This window comes from Tursiops truncatus, chromosome 2 (genome assembly GCF_011762595.2).
Source record: "Tursiops truncatus isolate mTurTru1 chromosome 2, mTurTru1.mat.Y, whole genome shotgun sequence".
NCBI lineage: Eukaryota > Metazoa > Chordata > Mammalia > Artiodactyla > Delphinidae > Tursiops > Tursiops truncatus.
Genome location: NC_047035.1, coordinates 87376425 through 87397641, shown reverse-complemented (window position 1 = coordinate 87397641; position 21217 = coordinate 87376425). Strand labels below are relative to the sequence as shown.

The 21217-nt window shown below is 44.3% G+C and overlaps 1 protein-coding gene across 1 annotated transcript in view; it reads right to left on the bottom strand.

The window, feature by feature from the left end:
* The window catches only part of SORD (sorbitol dehydrogenase), a 34909-nt gene extending 17054 nt beyond the window's left edge, over positions 1–17855 (bottom strand). Inside the window, exons 1-3 of the mRNA XM_004321067.4 lie at positions 17670–17855; positions 7384–7417; positions 3339–3503 (exon numbers count right to left, since the gene is read on the bottom strand). Of these exons, the coding sequence (XP_004321115.1) occupies positions 3339–3503; positions 7384–7417; positions 17670–17732 (262 nt within the window). The 5' untranslated portion in view covers positions 17733–17855. The remainder of the gene's footprint in view (positions 1–3338; positions 3504–7383; positions 7418–17669) is intronic.
* Positions 17856–21217: the final 3362 nt, after the last annotated feature.

Here is a 21217-nt window from a genome sequence, read left to right as displayed (position 1 = left end):
ACGGGAGAGGCCACAACTGTGAGAGGCCCGCGTACAGCAAAAAAAAAAAAATAAATAAATAAATAAATAAATAAATACACTAGAGACTCTGGTGGGGCTAATGGCAGACTGGCGGACTCTGGGAGGGCTCACGCCAAGGAGTACTTTCCAGAACTTCTGCTGCCAGTGTCCTTGTCCCCGCGGTGAGCCACAGCCGCCCCCTGCCTCTGCAGGAGACTCTCCAACACTAGCAGGGTAATATGGAAAATCAAAAACTGTGCTGTACCCCTACAATCTTCCCTTGAGCTCCCTCCCAAATTTCCTTATAATAGTTTTAGAAGATTTGCCTTTCTGAATAAAGTTATTTACTACTCCATCTGACTTTTATTTTCATGTAGGATACGAGGTGGAAGTATACATCACTGAGTTGGGACTTTTCTTATTTTTAATATAAGAATTGAATGCTATAAACTTCCCCCAGACACTACTTTAGTCACATCCCACAGCTGTCATTGTTTTTTTATTACCTTTAATTTCAAAAAAATTTCTTTTAGTTTACTTAGTGACTTCTTCTTAGACATGTGGTTTATTTAGATGAGTGTCATTTAACTTCCACATATTTGGGAGTTTTCCAGATATCCTTCTGTTATTGATTTCTAGTTTAATTCCATTATGATCAGAAAATGTATTTTGTATGACTTAAATTCTTCTAAATTTGTTGAGGTTTTATTTCCCAAAACATGTTCTATCATGGTGAATGTTCTATGTGTACTTGAAAAAAAATGTGCATTCTGTTGCTTTTAGGTGGTATGTTCTAAAAATGGCAATTAGGTCAAGTTGACTTTAGTATTATTCAGGTGTTCCGTATCCTTTCTGATTTTTCCATCTTCCTGTTTTATCAGTTTTTTAGAGAGGAATACTGAAGACTCCAACTATAAATATAGACGTGTCTATTTCTCCTTTCATTCTGCAGGTCTTTCCTTGGTATATTTTGAAGTTTTACTGTTAGGTACATCAATATAGAATTATTATGTCTTTCTGGTGAATTTTTGTAATACTTCTCTTTATCCCTTGTAATATTCTTTGCTCTGAATTACATGTTTTATGATATTAATATAGTCACTGGCTTTCTCTTGAGTAGTGTGTGCATGCTAACATTTTATATATATATTTTTATTTGTAATCTATTTAAATATTTATATTTTAAAAGGGGTTCCCTATAGACAACATTTTTTAATATGATCTGACAATGTTGAAACAGAGCAGGACCCTACTATGGTCCTTCTCCCCATGTCCTCAGCCTGCCTTTTGTCTGTGGAAAAACTTCAGCCAAAGAATAAGTTTAATGAGAGAAGTGAGAAAATGCAGAAACAAAGGAAAACAGTCAAAGGAGAACAAATAATAATAATTTAGTCATTAAGCATACTCAAGGAACTTTAGTTCCTTCTCAAGGGCTATAGTAATATTCTGAGCCATATCCTGTGAGCTGTCTTATAGATACTGAAACCCCCTTCCAGGTGGAAAATATTAACTACATGATGACCAGACTGAAGCCATGACATAAGCTGCCACAACTCCGAGAACTGGCTTCAAGGAAATGGGAACAAACCGACCCTGGAACTGAAGCCTAAATGTACTTAAATCAAGATGACCCTGATCAGACCACCTCATGATTAGTTTCAAGATGACTGTCAGAGCCGACTGTGCTGTTTTTGCATGTAGCCCCCTCCCTCTGTCTATAAAAGCTGTAGCCAACTGATTGTCAGAGGGAGGAGTCGGCCTTTGGACAGGCGTCCGCCCTCCCCCCCCCCACCTTGGTTGCCCGCATCCAAAATAAAGCAAGCTTTCCTTTCCACCAAAAAGAAAACAAAACAAAACAAAAAAACACTAGAAGTAATCAACAAATTAGATGATACAGAGGAATGGATCAGTGAGCTGGAAGACAGAGTAGTAGAAGAAAAAAAAATTCTTTAAAACAAGGATAGTTTGGGACTTTCCAGGTGGCACAGTGGTTAAGAATCTGCCTTCCAATGCAGGGGACACAGGTTCGAGCCCTGGTCCGGGAAGATCCCACATGCTGTGGAGCAACTAAGCCCGTGTGCCACAGCTACTGGGCCTGCGCTCTAGAGCCCACGAGCCACAACTACTGAGCCTGCATGCCTAGAGGCTGTGCTCCGCAACAAGAGAAACCACTGCAATGAGAAGCCCATGCACCGCAACAAAGAGTAGCCCCCACTCGCCACAACTAGAGAAAGCCCCTGTGCATCAACGAAGACCCAATGCAGCCCAAAATAAATAAATTTATTTATTTATTTTAAAAAACAAGGATAGTTTAAGAGATCTCTGGAACATCAAGCATACTAACATTCACATTATAAAGGTCCTAGAAAAAGAAGAGAGAGAGAAAAAGGCAGAGAACTTATTTGAATAAATGATAGCTGAAAACTTCCTTAACATGGGAAAGGAAACAGATATGCAGGTCCAGAAAGTACAGACTCTCAAACAAGATCAACCCAAAGCAAAACTTAAAGAGAAAAGGAACTAGTGACATACAAGGGAACTCCTATGAAACTATCAGCTAGCTGACTTTTCAGCAGAAACTCTGCAGACCAGAGAGGAGTGACATGATATATTGAAAGTAATGAAAGGGAAAAATCTACAACCAGGAATAAGAATATTCTACCTGGCAAGACTATCATTCAGATTTGAAACAGAGATCAAGAGTCTTCCAAACAAGCAAAAGCTAAAAGAGTTCAGCACTACTAAAATGGCTTTACAAGAAATGTTAAAGGGACTTCATTAAGTGGAAAATAAAACCACAACTAGAAATTTGAAAATTATGAAAGGAAAAATTGGGGAAAAGTTGGGGAACATCACAATCTGCCACAGCTGAGAATTCCTCCCTGAATTAAGCAAATCTAGAAAAATATTGGTGGTTTCCCAGTCATCCAATAAGATCAATGCTGCATAGAAGGCCCTGGTTCTTAGCATGTAGAGGCATTCTGTCGTTCCTGTGGCTGGAACGTTTTTCCCCTCCCCTTTACTTGGCTTATTTCTTACTTGCCTTCAGGTGTTGAACTAATTGTCCTTCCTCAGACAAGCCAGGGGTCTGGAGGGTAGTATACACTGATCGCACCCTGTATTCTCCTCTGCTGCCCTCGACACAATTTTGATTAATTTACTGTCTGTCCCAGCTGCCTTCTCCTGCGGAACATAAGATCCATGTGTGTAGGAACTGAGACTGTCTTGTTCACTGCTGTATCCCCAGTGTTTAACAGAGGGCCTGACCCTGAGAAATCACGTACAGATATTTGTGTTGAATGAATAAACAAATCCATTGGCTGAAGGGCTTTGCTGACCTGGTTTTAGGTGTTTGACCAATGATCCCACTTTTACGACTGTTCCTGAGGCTTCATGCCCCAGCACCATTGGCTTTTTCACAACAAAATCTCCAATTCGACCATGCTGCCAGTAGTGGACATCTGAGCCGCAGATTCCAACAGAATGCATCTTCAGCAGCACCTCTGATAAGATAAAGGAGAAGGAAAAAACAAGTGAGGGAGGGAAGGACCTCTCTGCCCCTCTGAGGCACCCTGGAGTTTTTCCTCTGGATGAAGGAGAGGGCTTGGTTTCAAAGGCCAGGTACAAGATTTAGATCACAGAGAAAAACAAGCTAAACAGCAACCTTGATTAAGTCTTGTAAGGCAAGAAAGCTTCCACAGAGCAAAATAATTGCATGTGAGGGTGAATTCTATGCATCAGCTTGGCTTGGATACGGTGCCCAGTTGTTTGGTCAAATGCTAGATGTTGCTGTGAAGGTGCTTTTTAGATGTGATTAACATTTAAGCACATCCATGTTCATCGCAGCTTTACAATAGTCAAGATATGGAAACAATCTAAGGGTCCACTGATGGATGAATGGACAAAGTAAATGTGGCATATATACACAATGGACTATTAGTCAGAAGAAAAGGAAATCTTGGGACTTCCCTGGTGGTGCAGTGGTTAAGAATCCACCTGCCAATGCAGGGGGCACAGGTTCGAGTGCTGGTCTGGGAAGATCCCACATGCTGCGGAGCAACTAAGCCTGTGTGCCACAACTACTGAGCCTGCACTCTACAGCCCGCGAGCCACAACTACTGAAGCCCACGCACCTAGAGCCCATGCTCCTCAACAAGAGAAGCCACCGCAATGAGAAGCCCGCGCACCGCAACGAAGAGTAGCCCCTGCTTGCTGCAACTAGAGAAAGCCCGTGCACAGCAACTAAGACCCAATGCAGCCAAAAATAAATAAATAAATTTAAAAAAAAAAAGGAAAAAAAAAAGCAACAACATGGATGGACCTTGAGAGCATTATGCTAAGTGAGTAAGTCAGAGAAAGACAAATACCTTATGATCTCACTTATATGCGGAATCTAAAACCAAAACCAAAACCAAAACAAAACAAAAACATACCAAGCTCCATAGATACAGAAAACGGTGGTTGCCAGAGGCAGGGAGTGGAGGGTGGGTGAAATGGGTGAAGGAGGTCAAAGGGAACAAACTTCCAGTTATAAAATAAATCAGTCATAGGGAGGTAATATACAGCATAGTGACTATAGTTAGTATAATACTGTGTTGCATATTTGAAAGTTGCTAAGAGAATAGATCTTAAAAGTTCTCGTCGGGACTTCCCTGGCGGTCCAATGGTTAAGACTCTGCACTCCCAGTGCAGGGGGCACGGGTTCAACCCTGGTCGGGGAACTAAAATCCCACATGCCGCACAATGCAGCCAAAAAAAAAAAGTCCTCATCACAGGTAAAGAAATTTGTAACTATTTGTGATGACAAATGTTAACTAGACATTGTGGTGATCACGTCACAATATATACAGATATCAAATCATTATGTTGTGCACCTGAAGCTAATATAACGTTATATGTCAATTATACCTCAATAAAACAAACATTTAGACCAGTAGATTTTGAGTAAAGCAGATTACTCTCCACACTGTGGATAAGCCTCCTCCAATCAGTTGAAGGGCTTAAAAGAATTCTGAGGTTTCCTGAAGGAGATGGAATTCTCCACAAGACTTACCTGAAGTTTCAACCTGCTGGTTATCTCTACAAATTTCAGACTAGGCAGCTTCCCCCACCCTGACTCTCTCTATATCAAAGTAAATCTATATATAAATAAATATAAATAATAACTTTTCTCTCAGTTCTGTTTCTCTGGAGAACTCTGATTAGTACCGAATGAAAGATATTATTAGTAGGAAGAAGTGTGTCAACTACCTAAGAGAAAAAAACTGTTTTCTAGGAGATAACTGTTTCCAGACAATTAATATGCTATGCTTGATTCTTAACCATTCATGAGAGGTTGGCACAATCTAGGCTTGCCAATACTTTGTGTGCTATCAGGCTGAGTTCTTCATGCCTGTTATTTTGTTCAAAAGTGCACCTTTAATTTAAACCATCCAAAGATTTCAACTGGCATTTCTCCTTCACAGCTTTGAATACAGTGAGATTTGGTGATATTGTTTTTGTCAGTTTTCCAAGTTTACAATAATGATGCTACTGAGCCCCTTTGCTGAATTAAATCCCAAAGGATTACTGGTCTAGTCTGACTGAGTTTACCACATTACAAAATATCTCCCTGAGAAAAAGTTCTGCCTTAGAAAGACAAAGATACCCAAAGCTCTGCTCTGCACTCAGATGTCTTACACACTGCCCTTGCCACAAACCATGGGAGATCCAACAGGTGTGGCTCTGTAGAACTTCCTTCATCCTTGGCTTTGGTGAACAGAGTAAGAAGTGGCAGGGTGGATCCTGAGTTCAAAGGTAGGGAAAAGTCATCCAAGTTAGGAAAATTACCTCAGAGTTTCCTCTTGAGAAGTTACCAATTTATAATAAGAGATTAAATTTGAGTTGCTAGAACTCTAGCTGAAATTTACCATCATTTCCCCTTCCAATTCAAGGGCGGCAAGAAAGAGAGAAGAATGCTGCTCCAGAGAGAGAAACAGTAAAGGATCCTTTGGATCCAAAACAGCCACCACCACCCTTTTTTTTTTGCCACCTCTGGAATCCACACCAACTTTTCAGAACACAATGAAGTGTCTCTTTCACTTCTCTGAACGTAATATCTCAGTAAAAACACTGAGCCTTAAATATACATTACTTGGTAAACACTGATAGAAACAGCTATTGTCTGTATTCTTATTGCTATAGATCAGTAACCCAACTGGTCTTTTGAGTAGCAAAGCTCTAGAGGCTCTAAGAAAGCTGCCTTCAATCTGATGTTCACACAGAAGCCACAGTTCTGGGGTAAGGTGGGACAAGGTGGGGAAGCACACCCCCAACTCATCAAGGACAGAAAGAGAACCGAGTGGCTGGGTGTGGGATGAGCTATCTATAGACATTTTGCCCCTTACCACCAGCCTCACTTCCTGCTGTGGGACTCCAGAGATGGAAGGAATTAGAGAACTGTCAGTTGTGATCTGCCATAGCTAAGAGGGTGGCATGACCTCCAAAAGTACAGGAAACGTGCATGTCAGCTCACCTCAGCAGGTTCGGCCAGAAGGAGTGGAGCAAAGGTGAAGGGAACCCTGCCCCAGTGTGCTCACCCGATTTCTGCTCCTGGTTGATTAGGGTAGTAGGGTAGGGCTGCATGGAGCCCCTCCCATCCCCACTGGACAGAAGGTCCTGGTCTTCCTGGACCTTCCTGGGTGTTCCCTTTTGTAATTAAAAGATTAAGATCTATAGACTCACTCCATTTCAAAGTTTGGATTAGGGTTAGGACATGATTCAGCCACCCAAATGTAAGCCACACAAATATAAGCCAACCTCTGGCTTAAAGAGGACAGAGTAACTCTGTCATTAGTTCAAAACAGGAACAATTCTGCCTTTGGTCCATAAATTGAAGAATTTTATGTCAAAAACTCTTTGGGAGAAGTCAGCAGTTTGATACGGTAACTCTCTTGGTTCTACCACTGTTTCTTTTATTTCATGTAGCAGCCAGATTGAATCTATCCAGTCACGCTGGGGACAATGGACTACGTTGAAAGCCTAACAAAAGCATAGTTTGTTTTTGTTTTTGTTTTTTGCAGTATCCGGGCCTCTCACTGTTGTGGCCTCTCCTGTTGCGGAGCACAGGTTCCAGACGTGCAGGCTCAGCAGCCATGACTCACGGGCCCAGCCGCTCCGCGGCATGTGGGATCTTCCCGGACCGGGGCACGAACCTGTGTCCCCTGCATCGGCAGACGGACTCTCAACCACTGCGTCACTAGGGAAGCCCAAAAGCATAGTTTTTAATGGAGGCTTTTAAGTAATAAACAGTAGAAAAAGAGGGCTAAATGAGCAATGCACATGTGTCTCCAGGGTAAACAATAAGGAACAATAAAATATAAGGCAAGTATTCCCAGGACCTACCATTTGGGCCTGGTTCAGGGATAGGATAGTTCTCCTAAAGGAAACAAAATAGAAAAACCATTTAGTATGCACAACAACTTTACCTTATGAACATTTTCAATCTTTTTTTAAATTAAAGTTTCATTCAAATAATTCTTCTTATAATTAACACAGACTCAGACCATACTGCTGCTGGGTGGATGCCTGAGGGGCTACCCTGAATACTGCTGACTCTAACTTCTGACCTCATCCCACCCACTGGTGCAATTTGCCGTGGACCAAGAAAAAGTATACTACTTGCACACCCTGGGAGAAAGGATGCTTCTGGGTCTCTAATATGGAATGTGGAAAATACATCCTTAAATACAGATCTGTTTGGTCTGGCAAACTCATACAGGGCAAGGATGAGGTGTTTCTGGCAGTTGCACAGGAGGGTTTTTGTCTCTAGACAGGTTGGAGAAAGTGTGTGTGCTCCGCTCATTCACATCAGCGCACAGACCAATAGTTGTTACTTACTCTCTTCCAAAACCTCCCATGTGGTGTTTTAGAGGCCCCTTGGGAACACATAGGACCTGCATTTTGCCCACTCTCACCGAGTTAAAAAGCAATCTAGTGTTCACAGCTATTTATGATGAGGATGATGATAATTTACCAAGCTTTTTTCCCACTGCCAACTGGCTAGGAAATTCCTGGTGACAGGGAGGAAGGGCAGTGAGTAGCCAAATCCAAGTGTTCATTTTATTAATTCTTTGAAGGCAGCCAAGCAAGAAGAGGGAGAAGGGATGTAAAAAAGTGTTTACTGTACATACTGTGCCAGACAGTCTACTGGGCTTTACATACATCATGGCACATGGCCACCATTTGTAGATGAGAAACCTGAGGCTAGGAAGTTAAGTAACTTGGTCAAGGTCATATGGCCAGAGTGGATAAACCAGGTCTAATCCCAGGTGTGTCTGACTCCCAAGTCTGCCTCACTGCATCCCACTGCACCCCCAAGGTAGAATCTGCCTTTTCTCCTTCAGTGGTGATGTAAGGAAAGTCAATCAGGGGATGAGTATTTTGGAACTGGGCCTAATGCACAGTGCTCTGGGAGGAAGCACTGCTCAAACCTTGCCTCCTTCAGAAGGCCTCCCCCAGATACTTTTATGGGTAGCAATAAATAATCCTAGGGCTGGGAAGGGATAGTTAGGGAGTTTGAGATCGACATGTACACTAAAATGGTTAACCAACAAGGACCTACTGTATAGCACAGGGAACTCTGCTCAGTGTTATGTGGCAGCCTGGATGGGATGGGAGTTTGGGGGAGAATGGATACATCTGTAGGTATGGCTGAGTCGCTCTGCTGTGCACCTGAAACTATCACAACATGTCAATCGGCTATACTCCAATATAAAAAAATAATAATAATCCTAGGGCTATTTTGCTAGCAAGATAAGTACCTAGTTGCCAAAGACTATGCCTTCCATCTCTGGCACCAGGTACAGTGCCCTGCTCCAAACCTGGGGGGCTTGCACTGGTTAAATAATCACCCTCCATAACAGTATTTCCACAGGAAGTCTGAGGTTCTTGCTCATTGGAGATTACCAGCCCTTTCTGTTGTAACAGCTCAATGCTTATCTGAACTCCCTGTCTCCAGTGAAACAAAGGTCAAAGGGATAATGCTAATGCTGATTAGCTAACACTGACCAACTTCCTTTTGTCAGGTCCTGTGCTAAGTGCTGTGTATGCATCACCTCAGCTCATCCGTAGGACAATCCCATGTAGTGCCTTTATTATTACCCCATTTTTTGTATGATGAGGCTGAGGAATGGGGAGATTTAGCAATTTGTCTATAGTAACACTAAGGTAGTAAATGATGGAGCTGCATCCAAAGCAGCATCACGTGGGGTCAAGAGGCAGCTTTTTCATCTCTTAATAAATTTGGAAGGCAGAGAGGAAAGAAGGAAGGAAGGAAAGGAGGGAGGGAAGGAGGGAATCCATCTAGGACCGGCAACTCCGGATAGCTGGCTGTCACCAAAACCTTTCTCAAAATTGCTGGTTCCACATCTGGCATTACACAGTATCAGGGACTGCTGTGTAAAGTTCTGCTTCTGTTACACAGAGTAAAATTTTAAATTGCAGGTTAAATTGAAACTAAAGAGTAAGTAAGGCCTTTTGTTTCAAACATGGAACTGTACTCTCCCCCACCCTCATAGCCCCCTAAAGACACTAGTAGGCAGCTTCCCGGGCACTGGGAATTCCACAGCATACTCTTCACATCCTTGGCTACAACCAGGCCAGGCCCAAACACCCCATTTGGGGTGGAAAGGTGGTAAGATCCAAACTCAAAGCCACAGTTGGGGACACCAAGTTGCCCTTGGGTCACTAGAGATTACTACTGTAAATGTCTGTTGGAATTAACGGAGCTGACCAACTTTGCCCTTACCACCTGGGCAAAGCTGCAGCGTCTCTCCTGGACACCAGAGGGTGCTGTGCCGATAACCTGGTTTTTCCTTAGTAGCAGAACACACATTATGGAGAACTTAAATACCTCTCCCTGAAAACCAACTTTTTTTTCTCTTTCTTGTTGATTCTAATCACCCTTACAGCTCAGCTTGGCTCCTGTCTCCCTTCTCTGCAGGAGACATGCCACCTAAGCACTAGACCATGTTAAGACCAGTCTCTAAGTTTGGAAATATTATCCTAAGCGTGGCTGCAGGGCTCACAAGGTCTTCAAAAGTTATTACAGCATGGTTACTAAAAAAACCCTGCTTTTCATTTATGGTTCCTTGGTATGATGTTGGCTAAATCCTGTTTGCTTAATCTCCTTTTCTGTCTCAGATTACGGTGGTGATATTCTTTCATTTATCCTATTTTTCATGTATCAAAATTTCTTAGCTCCTCTGAGATCGGGAACTTTCACTTTTAACCCCCTGCCCCCTTTCTTCATTCCCAAAGGTTTTGTAATCAGGCATATTCATAGTTTCCTGAACAGGATTTCTTATCTTTCTGTGAGTGATAGTGACAAGGGGATAAAGAGGAGTTGAGTAACCGTTCCTTACTGAGTTATGTAAGTTTTACAGCATTTTTCACTGAAATACTTAACTTACATATTCTCCTTTCCATGACCTTCAGGTCTCCCCACCACTGGCACCACCACCACAAATAAATCACGGAAATACTTCAGGAAGAACTCTCTGTGGGAACACAGAATCATCTCAAGTGCCTCTCACATCCTAAATGTTATCTTGCCTTTCCTAAATATATTTTCTCCAATTAGCTTAAATATATATTTCCTGAATATACACTATTGGCCCCCTTTCCTCAACTTCCAGCTGCACATCTGAGTTCACACCCTCAGTACATCTCGCCTGGATTGCAGCAATGGCCTCAACATGAGGAGAAATTAGAAGATGCCCTTTCCCTCCTCCAGACAACATAGCTGGTACAGTGGTGAAGAACTCAGACTCTGGAATCGCTGTCTGTGCTGAAACCCAGGCTCCCCTCCAGGAGCTGTGTGACCTCGGGGCAGTTACATAACCTCTTTGTGCCTTCAATTTCCTCCCCTGTATAATGAAGATAATCATAAAATAGAGTGCCCTTGGGAATTCCCCACCAGTCCACTGGTTAGGATTCCTCGCGCTCACTGCCAAGGGCCAGGGTTCAATACCTGGTCAGGGAACTAAGATCCCACAATCCATGCAGCACGGCCAAAACAAAATAAAAACAGTGCCCGACTCACAGTAAATAAATTAGCTCTTATTATAAAAGAAATAAAATCAAAATCCTTTCTGTATAATCAGCTCACAATACGGTTGAACCAGCTCTGGACAACCCTGTCCGTTTGCTCTTGAAAAGGGTAGTTTTTAAAAATTGTTTTGGGGAAAAGCTGTATTTCTCTTGTTTTCACGTCTATATTAAGAGAACTTGACTGCTCCGTAAAAGGCTGGAATTCAGAAGAAAGTCAAGTAGGATTCCAGCAGTGTTTTTAGGCTTGATTCTATCAGTTGAGTGTAAAAGCCGTACTCCCTGCCTTAGAGTAAGGGACAACAGGCAGGGCTAGGAGAAAGCGGCCAGTTTTGCCCTAGGTCCTTGCAGCCCACCTTTGCCACCTGCTCTGCCTGCCAGGTCTCCTGTCAACCTGTTGGCTGGCTGCCCTACACCCTTAAGGACAGCGGAGCAGACAATCTTACTTTTGCTTCCCTCCCTCCTCAACTTTCCCCCTCCCTTCAGGGCTTGAAGGGTGTTTTGAGGGTGGGAGGAAAATCCAAAGGTTTCCCATTTGGCCACTTTATCCTAAAAGGCTTTGTTCTAGCCGCATTGGTCCTGTCCTGGCAAACTCGGGGTCAAAGTAGAAGGGTCAGACACTCTCCCAAAGTTCACTGAGCCAGTCTCCAGCCTCCAGCCCAGGCTCTCTGGGCTCCAACCAGCCTCCTGCTGATAACAATCTTTCTAAAATGCAAATTCATTTAAAGTGCCCAGTGGCCCTGCAAAATCCTAAACCCCTCATTTTGCGGGCTACCTGCCTCCTTGCAAACCTCCTGCAATTCCCAAACCACCGCACACTCACTCCCTCACCTCAAGGGGGCCATTTCTCCACTGGCCAATTCCCCTCCTTCTTCACTGAGATCGCACAGGAGGTGGGAAGTGAGGGGAAGGGAGACATCTAGAATGACTTTCTAATTCCTGTGGGAACTCAGGGAGATTTTAGGTTTGGGTGTGTTGGGATTGTGGTGTCGGGGGACATCCAGGTGGGGTTGTCCAATAGGTCGCTGTACTCCTGGGACTGGGGATCAGGCATGGGTCAGGGACAGAGACTCATGAACATGAATCATGAACATGGAGAGAAACAATGACTTCCTGAAAAAAGTCTTCCCTATCCTCACCATCCTTCCTCTCCTGAGTTTCCCCAGCACCTACAATTGAATCCATATGGGATGGTTAAAGGATTATTTCTCAGCTGTGATAAATAAACTATAAAAAAATTCCTCCTAATTCAAAATGTATGAACATAACTATACATGAACCTATTAGATGCTTCTTTATTTAAAGCGAAAATATGAAGACTCTGAGCTTGGTTGGATGCTCTAGCCTATTAGTATCACTGATTAAGTGCTCATTGTGTTCAGGTCTATGTAACTGAACATTTACATTTCTAAAACATTATTGAGCTGAATATCACTTCACAAAATCCAACCATATTTTCTCCAACAATTAATGTTCTTCTTGTAAATCTGGTTTGGGGAAAACTGCCAGCTTTAACAGCCACACTAAAAGACTTAACAAGTGGACGCCAATACGGTATACATGAGTACGTATTTTTCCTCCGTAATTTCTCTATCATGCAATTTTAAAAGAAATTTTCCCCACATCCATCCATAATTCTAGTTTTCCCCACAGAACAGGGTTACTTTTACCAGGTCTCTTAGTAGTGCTGGGACTTATTACATAAAATGTTAAAATCCTATTTGTGGTATTGTTTACTGTTCCTCCTGCTTTTAGGGGAAAATGTTAGCTTTCTACTTCTTGGCCTTTTGCAGACAAAGGCACTGCCCTTCCATAGGAGTTGGCAGAGATGGCAGTATTTGCTGGATTTAACTGCCTATTGTTTATCTGGTTGGGTTTTGTCTTATTGTTGAAACATAATTAAGATGAAAGTGAAAGGAGGCATTTCTTTAGGCTATTTGCTACTACCTAGTTTTCTCTTTTTCTGAAGGAGTTTTAGATTCTGTTTTCAGCCTCAACTGCCTCTGACTTATAAGTCTAGCTCAGGTATTAAAGGGTTAAGTGGCCTGCATTTCCTCACTCACAGTAATCTCCCAGTTTAACCCAGCTTTTCCTTGAAGACTTTCAGGGCCCTTTAATTTGATTCTATAGAAGCAAGCAGCTCTGTCTACTAGTAGCAAAACCAGGGAGAGACCTGACATTTAGGACCATTCCTCTTTCTACAATCCCCTCCTCCTCACCCAAAATCTTAACAGCAATGTGTATATGCAAGGAGGGGGTGCCTTGAATGTGCTGTATTACAGATACAGAATTATCTTACTTTTTGAAATATCATTACAGATTCAAAGCAATTCTTTTGACACCTGGCATAATACATTTCCTCACAGAGCAAAACCTCTAAGAAATATCTTCATGGTACTCTGATTAATGTTTAAACTTGATGCTGACACACTATTTTCTCTGCCCTTTGTAATTAAACAACATTAACCCATCACTCTGAAATGATTCTTTTCCCTTTAACTTGTTCTCTTCTCATGCAGCTAATCATAAAACAAAAATGTGACTACATCCCCTGCATGGTGTCCACCTCGCTGCTCCTGTTCTCCCTGTCCAGATGCCTGGAATCGGATAGAGCTGGCCATCAAGAATAAGGGAGATAATGTGTACTCAGTATGCTCCATGGACTGGCCCTGATAGGTGATGCAATATGCACAGAAATTGATAGGAGCATTTAGAAATGTTTACAGCATTCTGACATTGCTGCAGCATCCAAATGTTGGTACAAACATATTGGTCCATGGCCAACAGGAAATAAAAATAAAATTGGTCCTTCATCTCTGATACTTTGTGAAGCACAAACTATCCCATCAAACAGCTTCTTCAAAGAAAAACTAATTTGACTATTTGATATCCCAACTCTATGAACTAGTAATTCAGAGAGAGAATTCTGTAGGGGAGCAGAATTTGCCATCCCAAAATATGTCTCTAGGGCATATTAATTATTTTAAGCTGGCTATTTTTTTTAAGAAACAGCAGATTTGGGAAAAGCTCGGAAAACCCAAGTGACACATTTGTAAGGGAAATCTCCACTTATAAGGGTGTCTCCCTCAAAGTACCAAAAAGAGGAGTATGACCTAATCTCTAGAAACTCATCAGTGGAGAAGGCAATGACTTAAAAACTGTATAACAACCTTACCCTTGTTTTCTGTGCTTTTCCTGGCAACCTCCCATAAGTGACTCTCCCCGCCCTCAACATCTTCTTTTCTCTTTAGCTGAGGATGGTATTTACGGTGAGGGCTTTGGCCATTTTGGCAACTTTCTCAGTTTTCCTGGGCCTCTCCCATGTATACATGTTAATAAATTTTTGTTTTTCCCCTGTCTCATGTCAATTTAATTCTTAGACCTGCCAGAAGAACCTAGAAGGGTAGAGGAAAATTTCTTACTCCCCGATACTATCTAATCCTCACACAACCCAGAGGTGAGTACTACTATCATCCCCATCATACAGACAGAAAACTGAAGCAGAAAGTAATTTGGCAAGTCATACAACCAGAAGCAGTAGAGCTGGGGCTAAACTCCACTCTGGCCCCAACCTGGCTTGTGACCTCGTTACTGTTTCCATTTGAAGAGATCTCAGCCAGCTGACACTGTTTGCTGATAGGCTGTTCGTCTCTATGCATCAGCTTGGTCGCCTCTTCCACTGCTCCTTAAAAGTCCACACGTTCTCTATTTAAAATGGTGTGTGTGTGGGGAAGAGGGGATATAGGAGTCCTAAGTCCTCATGATAAGGAATGATATAAAGAAACGGACAGTCTCTCAGTATATACATGTGTATATACACTCCCACCCTCTCTGATTTACCACCCAACTTATAAATGCCCCAAGGCCCAAACCACTGTGCAGGCCCAAGTCCCCAAGGCCCAAGGCCTCCGCCCTTGCTGGGACTGTGGTGATCACTAGCTACCTAGTAGTGAAGGAGTTTAATTTTTCCTTCCCTGCAGCCACAGCTTGGAGAAAGAAAAGGGAATCCTGCCTTCTCCACAGGCAGGTAGGAGGAAGGCTGGGTGTCAGGTTTCCTTCCTGGTAGGTAGGGGACAAGTTTCAAGTGGCCCAGGTCTAACCCCATTTCAACCCCAAACCACTTAGCCTATTTGCTTTAAGGAAGGGGGTGCAAGGGCAGAGATACCCTACCAGGGAGTTCCCTATGGAGGCGCTGGGGGACGACCATGCTCAGGAAGGAGTGGTGAGGGCCAGAAGGGTCTGTGTTGGGTTGCAAGTGTCTCCAGATCCCTAGAACCAAGGTAATTTCTCAGAGACCCCAAAATGTCCTGTCCCAGAGACATCTTAAATTCAAGCCTGATCTCATCATTTTAATCTACTCTCCTTTGTCTAGTAAATGAACCCCATCACCTCCAACAGAGCTGGGGTCCTGCTGAATCCACCCTGAATGAACCCTTTCACCCAGTTAGCGTACACATCCCACAACCATAAGCTACATTCTCCAGCCTATCACATTCTCATCTCTTTAGGATACACTCACCCCAACCCAGCCCCTAATTCAGTCAGGAGGGGATTCTAAGGCACAGCTGATAAGACCAACTGTAGGTGAGCCTCCCCACCCTCCCTCTTCTTTATTCAAGGCTTTGTTCTACTGAGCCACATAAACAGTGGCTGAGCAGTGGGAGAGCCTGAGTTTAGGAATTAAGGTAAAGCAGATACTGGGGTTGTAATTACAGTTCTGCTCATTATTAGGTGCATGACTTTCAGGCAGGCCCTGAGCAGATGGAGAGGCAGGGCCTATCTACCTCTCCAGCTTCACCACCGGTGCATTCAGTGCATCACACTATTTACAGGACCTGTAAACAAGACTTGCAATTTTGTACTTCACTTAGTTTGCACTTGCTCTTCCACTTACATGAATGACCCCCAGTTTCCGTCCAAGAAACAGCTAAGTAGCATCCATCTCTTCCAGAGCCTCTACCCTGGGCCAAGGGCACCCTGTGAGGCCTTTACTCTCTATGCTCCATCAAAACCCTCACAGTTTTATTGTTTACAGCATCTGTCTGACTCCCTAGAGCAGCTTGGGGGTAGGGGCTGTGTTCTCCTCCTCCTCTCTGGACCCCCAGCCCAGTGCTTGGCACATGGCAGGCACCCTCTCATCTAGTAAATGTTTGTAGAATGCAGGACTGAGCTTGAAATCACTCTGTAAGCTGTGTAGAGCTGTACCACTTTCCTTTCTTCATAATACCATCTGGCATTTGCAGCAATAAAAACTAATAGTGTCACTTTAATTCAGGACCTTGGGTGGAAGCTCCAAGGGGAGTAGAAAGAACACTGGAATGGGAGTCTGAACTTCTGGGTTCTTTTCTGGGCTCTGTTAACTAATGAAGCCTGTCAGCTTGGAGATGGCACTTTCCCAGCTGAGGAAATGATGAGTTGGCTCTGGGCAGGAGTTCTTAGTCTGGGGTTCAGAGACCTCTAGAGGGTCTATGAAGGAGAGGCTTAAAGGAAGTCCATGAACTCTCTGAAACTGCTGCCAAACTCCATCTGTTTGCATTCTGTGGGGAGAGAGACCACAGATTCTCAAACAGTCAAGAACTGCTAATCTGGATACTTTTCTGAGTCTCCCCAATCTAGACCCTGGCGCATGTTCTCTGTGAGGGGGAAGGAAGTGCTAGGGAACAGCAGAGATGGCCGGCACTGGTCCCACATACCCACTGCCCAGGCCCGCCTGCGAAGGGCTCTGTCAAGGGAGCCCTGGCACAACCACAGGGCTGACTCTGCAGCTCCCAGAACTTTGGCCCCATGAGCCACTGAGCAGAGGCAGGATCTGGAGTGGAGAAGACACACACATAATGCTCTTAAAGGGACAGGGGAGCAGCATCAGGAAGGAAAATGGCTGGAACATGAACCAGATGTGGACTACGGGAGGTAAGGAGGAAAGGAGCTTTAGAACATGAAGACTATCAAGATCCAGAAATCTGGAACAGGCATGGCGAACACCAAGAGTCTTGGAGATGGAGGCCTCTGCTGGCAGGAAAGTGGAAGGAGCTCGCACTTTCTGAGTATCTATTAAGTGCTAGGTACTCCGCTGATCATAATAATCCTGCAAAGGAGGTTTTATCAGCCCCAAGCATGAAAGATTAAATACGAGTTCCACAGCTTTTAAATGTCCCTATGGCCCCCCTTTCTGCCCTGCACTGTCTACTCAGAGAAGTTCAGTACGTGTCCTCTAAACCAGGCAGCCTCTCTGGTATCTCTTCTGCAAAGTGCAATGACAAGAGGCTGGACTATGAATCTGCAGCTGGCAAAGGAGGGAGAAGGCTTCAATCATTTTGCAACCTTCCTGGGTTCTGGCCACGTGCCGGCCACTGGGCTCGGTTCCAGAAGGCCACGCGACAAGAACCCTGCTCTTAGCACCTTAAAACTAACCGCCTACCGTGCCCCTCCCCCCAACATGGTAACCAGATCCTATCTGGACGGCCTGGGCGCGCAGTGTGGGGCCCGCACCGCGCTGGAATTGGCCAGCTCAGACCGCGGCTGCGCTTGGAAGTGAATAGGGCAGGAACGGGCAAGACTTCCCACTCCCATTCCAGTTTTACCAAGCGCAGGTCTCCGGGTCCGTGTACCACCAGGGAGAGGTTCTCGGGCTTGGCCGCCGCCATGTCGCTCTCTACCTCTTGGGTCCGCCGAGGCTGCAATCCGCAGCTCTTGAGGTGGTTCGGTTGGCGACCCCGTGCAGAGCTGGGGATAAGGGGCGGTAGGCTGGGCTTTGCCTGGGAGCGCGCGCCCGGCCCGGGGCGGGGTTTCCTAGTCCCTGACAGCCGGGGCGGGGCTTGCGTGGAGGGGCGGGGCGGGGCGGGACTGCCCTGCTCCCTCCCCATGGCAAGCCAGGGAAGGGCGTGGGGTGGGGGATTGGGGGTAGGGGATTGGGAGTGGGGGGCCGGGGGCTGGGGAGGAGGGGGTAAGGAGGGGTAGAGAGTGTAGGGAGGGAGTAGGGAGTGGGTGGGGAGGGGTAGGGAGGGGTGGCAAAGGCCAACCCAGATCCACCTGCACTGTTTGTCTGTCTCACATCCAAGGGGTCCAATCTGCCCTGAAAGTAGTCTGCAGAGGCAACCCCCCCCAGACCAGAGTTCTGAAACTTTAGCTGCAGAATAAGGGGGATGGGCAATGTGGGGCAGTTTCTCAGGACCAGCACCGAGATTTTGATGCAGTAAAGTCTAGTCGCAGCTGAGGCCTGAGGGTCAGTATTATTAGCATTGATAATGCTGAGGCTGCAGGTGGGGCACGGTCTACAAGTGGGAAACAGGCCCTGCATTGATGCAGTGTCCATGTTGGCCCCATGTCCCCAGCATCCACAAAGTGCCTGGCACCAGAAGTGAATGAACGAGTTGGTGCGTCATCCCACAGGCCTGACACATCAGTGTAAAGGAGCTGTGAAATGAAATCTGTGAGCCACTTTCTCTTAACCAGCTCTGCTTCTTATATTAGAAGCAGGATTTCTGCCCAGATTTTTTCTTGAAGCCTCTCTCCCCTTCAACAAATAGTGAAGTTTTACTCTAAGGGGAGTGAGCTACCCTCTAGAAAGGCCTAAGTCTGCAAAGGCCCCACCCTCCTTTTCAGACTTTGAAGACAGTGTAGGGATTTCATTCCCTACAGCCTTTCCTCCTCCTCCAGACACTCTACCAGATCCTCTGACCTCCTCCTGGACACTTTCCCCAGCACCTCATTCCTTGAAGATGTCTCAGTGCGGCACCTACTGCAGGCCTCACATATGGGACACAGCCTGTATTTTCACCAGTACTCATTCCTTCTGAAGATGCACTGGAAGACCACTGAGGCTAAGGCCTCATATCTTTCTTTCTTTTCTTTTTTTTTAATATTTTATTTATTTATTTACTTATTTGGCTGCCCCGGGTCTTAGTTTCAGCATGTGGGATCTTTAGTCACAGTATGTGAACTCTTAGTTGCAGCATATGGGATCTAGTTTCCTGACCAGGTATCGAAACCGGGACCCCTGCACTGGAAGCACAGAGTCTTAGCCACTGGACCACCAGGGAAGTCCCAGGCCTCATTTCTTAAACAGAACCTGGTAAAGTGTTCTGTACAGTGTAGGATCTCAAAAACAAAATTGTTTTTTGGATGATGAACATGGATCAAGCTCTGGAATGCCAATAACGACAAAAAGGGAAGTGGCGGGGGGAGCGGGGGCGTATTACAAGGTATAACAGGCAGTGGGATGGATTTTGCAGGGGACTTGCAGAGTTAGTCCTGTTTTTGCTTTGAGACACCTCCCACAAGGTGTGGCTGTGCTTGGCTTGTTCCCCAGGTTGTTCCTGCACTCAGCTCCTGAGCAGGCCTCGGAGAGATGACTGACTAGGAGTTGCCTGCCTTCGCTCATGCACCTGAATTTAAAATTCAGCCTCCCCTCCTTGTCTTGAGGAGTTTCATCACAGTCTCCCAGAATGTGTTTCCAATGAAAACTGAAGATGGAGAAAGCCCCAGGAATGGCTTAAGAGCTGAGGGCTACTTGAAGTAGACACTTCTTGAGTTTTAAATTAAGAAAACAGAACACCAGAACCAAAGCAAGAGTCACTAAAATAATGACACAACTGCCACACTTGGAGTGGTATTTGTTTTCTCCTGAGCAATAGGACTTTGAAACTCTCTTGAAGGTTGTTGGCTGAGGACCAAGAGATTTGGAAGGGCAGGAGATACCTTCAAAAATATATTCTATGACTAGGGCCCTTTATAGAAAAATTAACATGGTGAGTTGATAAGGATTCTTAAGAAACTGACATTTTTAAAACAAAAAAGCAAGTTGTTATTATAGTATTTAAACTTGTGATATTTCTACATAATTTCCTAACAGAGACCAGCATCCACAATGGTGAGCAACAGGTTTTTTAGGCATTTTACTGAATAAGGGATAAAATGCTGGCTTTGCCTTTGCTGGTGGCCTGCTTAGCACAGCTTCTCTGGGCTTCTGCCTAACTTTCCCAAACAGTACGGCACTTTTAGGCACTCTCTCCACTGAATATAACTTCAACAACTTGTCAGTAAAATTCTGCTGTGAAAACGTATTTGGAATTTAAAAATTAAATCACAGGATGCATATCTTCTGGGGGCACATATCCAGAAAAAGGGACACATTAGCCCACGGAACATCCTATCACTGATACAGGGTTACTTCAGATCTGGAATTTTACACAGTATACCAACAAGAAAAATCAGTGTGCTAAGGCGCCTTAGTGTTCCAAAGATCAGAACAGTTATAAAACTCTGATTTCCGGATTTCTCCATTTGGTCATCAACTATTCAATTACTCAAACCTGGCTATTTATAACAAAAGAAAGAAAGAAACAACAACAACAACAAAAAACCAAAAAGAAACCATGAGGTTTCCTGCAGACCTTGGAAATAAGGTTACCAATGAGAGTAAAACTAGTAAAATCCATATGTAATGGATGAGATTAATGGGCTTCCCCAAGGAACTAGTAATATACCTGCCATTAGCAGATCTCAAGAAAGGATTAAGAAGGGTTAGAAAAAGGAACTAAGAGGGCAGGAATTTTAATCTAGAACTATCCAGGGGAGAGAGGCGCTTGGTGGTAGTGGTGGCCGTGCTGCTGGCACAGAAGAGTGCAAGCAAGCGGACGTGGAGTTAAAGGTTACTCCCACATGTCAGCTGAGGATGATAACTTGGACTTAGACAAATGGTAGAAGTAGAGATGGAGTGAAGAGGATAGATTTATTTTTGAGGTAGGTTCCATGGGACTTGGTAGGGGATTGGCTTATAGAAGTTGAGGAGAATGTAGTGGAAAGGTCTACTCTCAGATTTCTGACATGATTAACTGGAGGGATGAGATATAATTATCTGATATAGACAGCACTGAGGGAGGAGAAGGTTTGGGAGAAAGATCAGGCAGGTAATTTTGGATAGGCCAAGTCTGAGATGCCTATGAGACATCCAGGTGAAATGACCACGTGATATAAGGGCATGTTTAATATAAGGGTCTGGGAAAGTCTAGGCTTGAAAAGTCTAGACTAAATTTGGAATCACTGATATATAGACTATATTTAAAGCAATAAGAGAAACGAGGTAACATAGTGAGAGGGTGTAGCATGAAAAAAGAGACAGCTCAGGTCT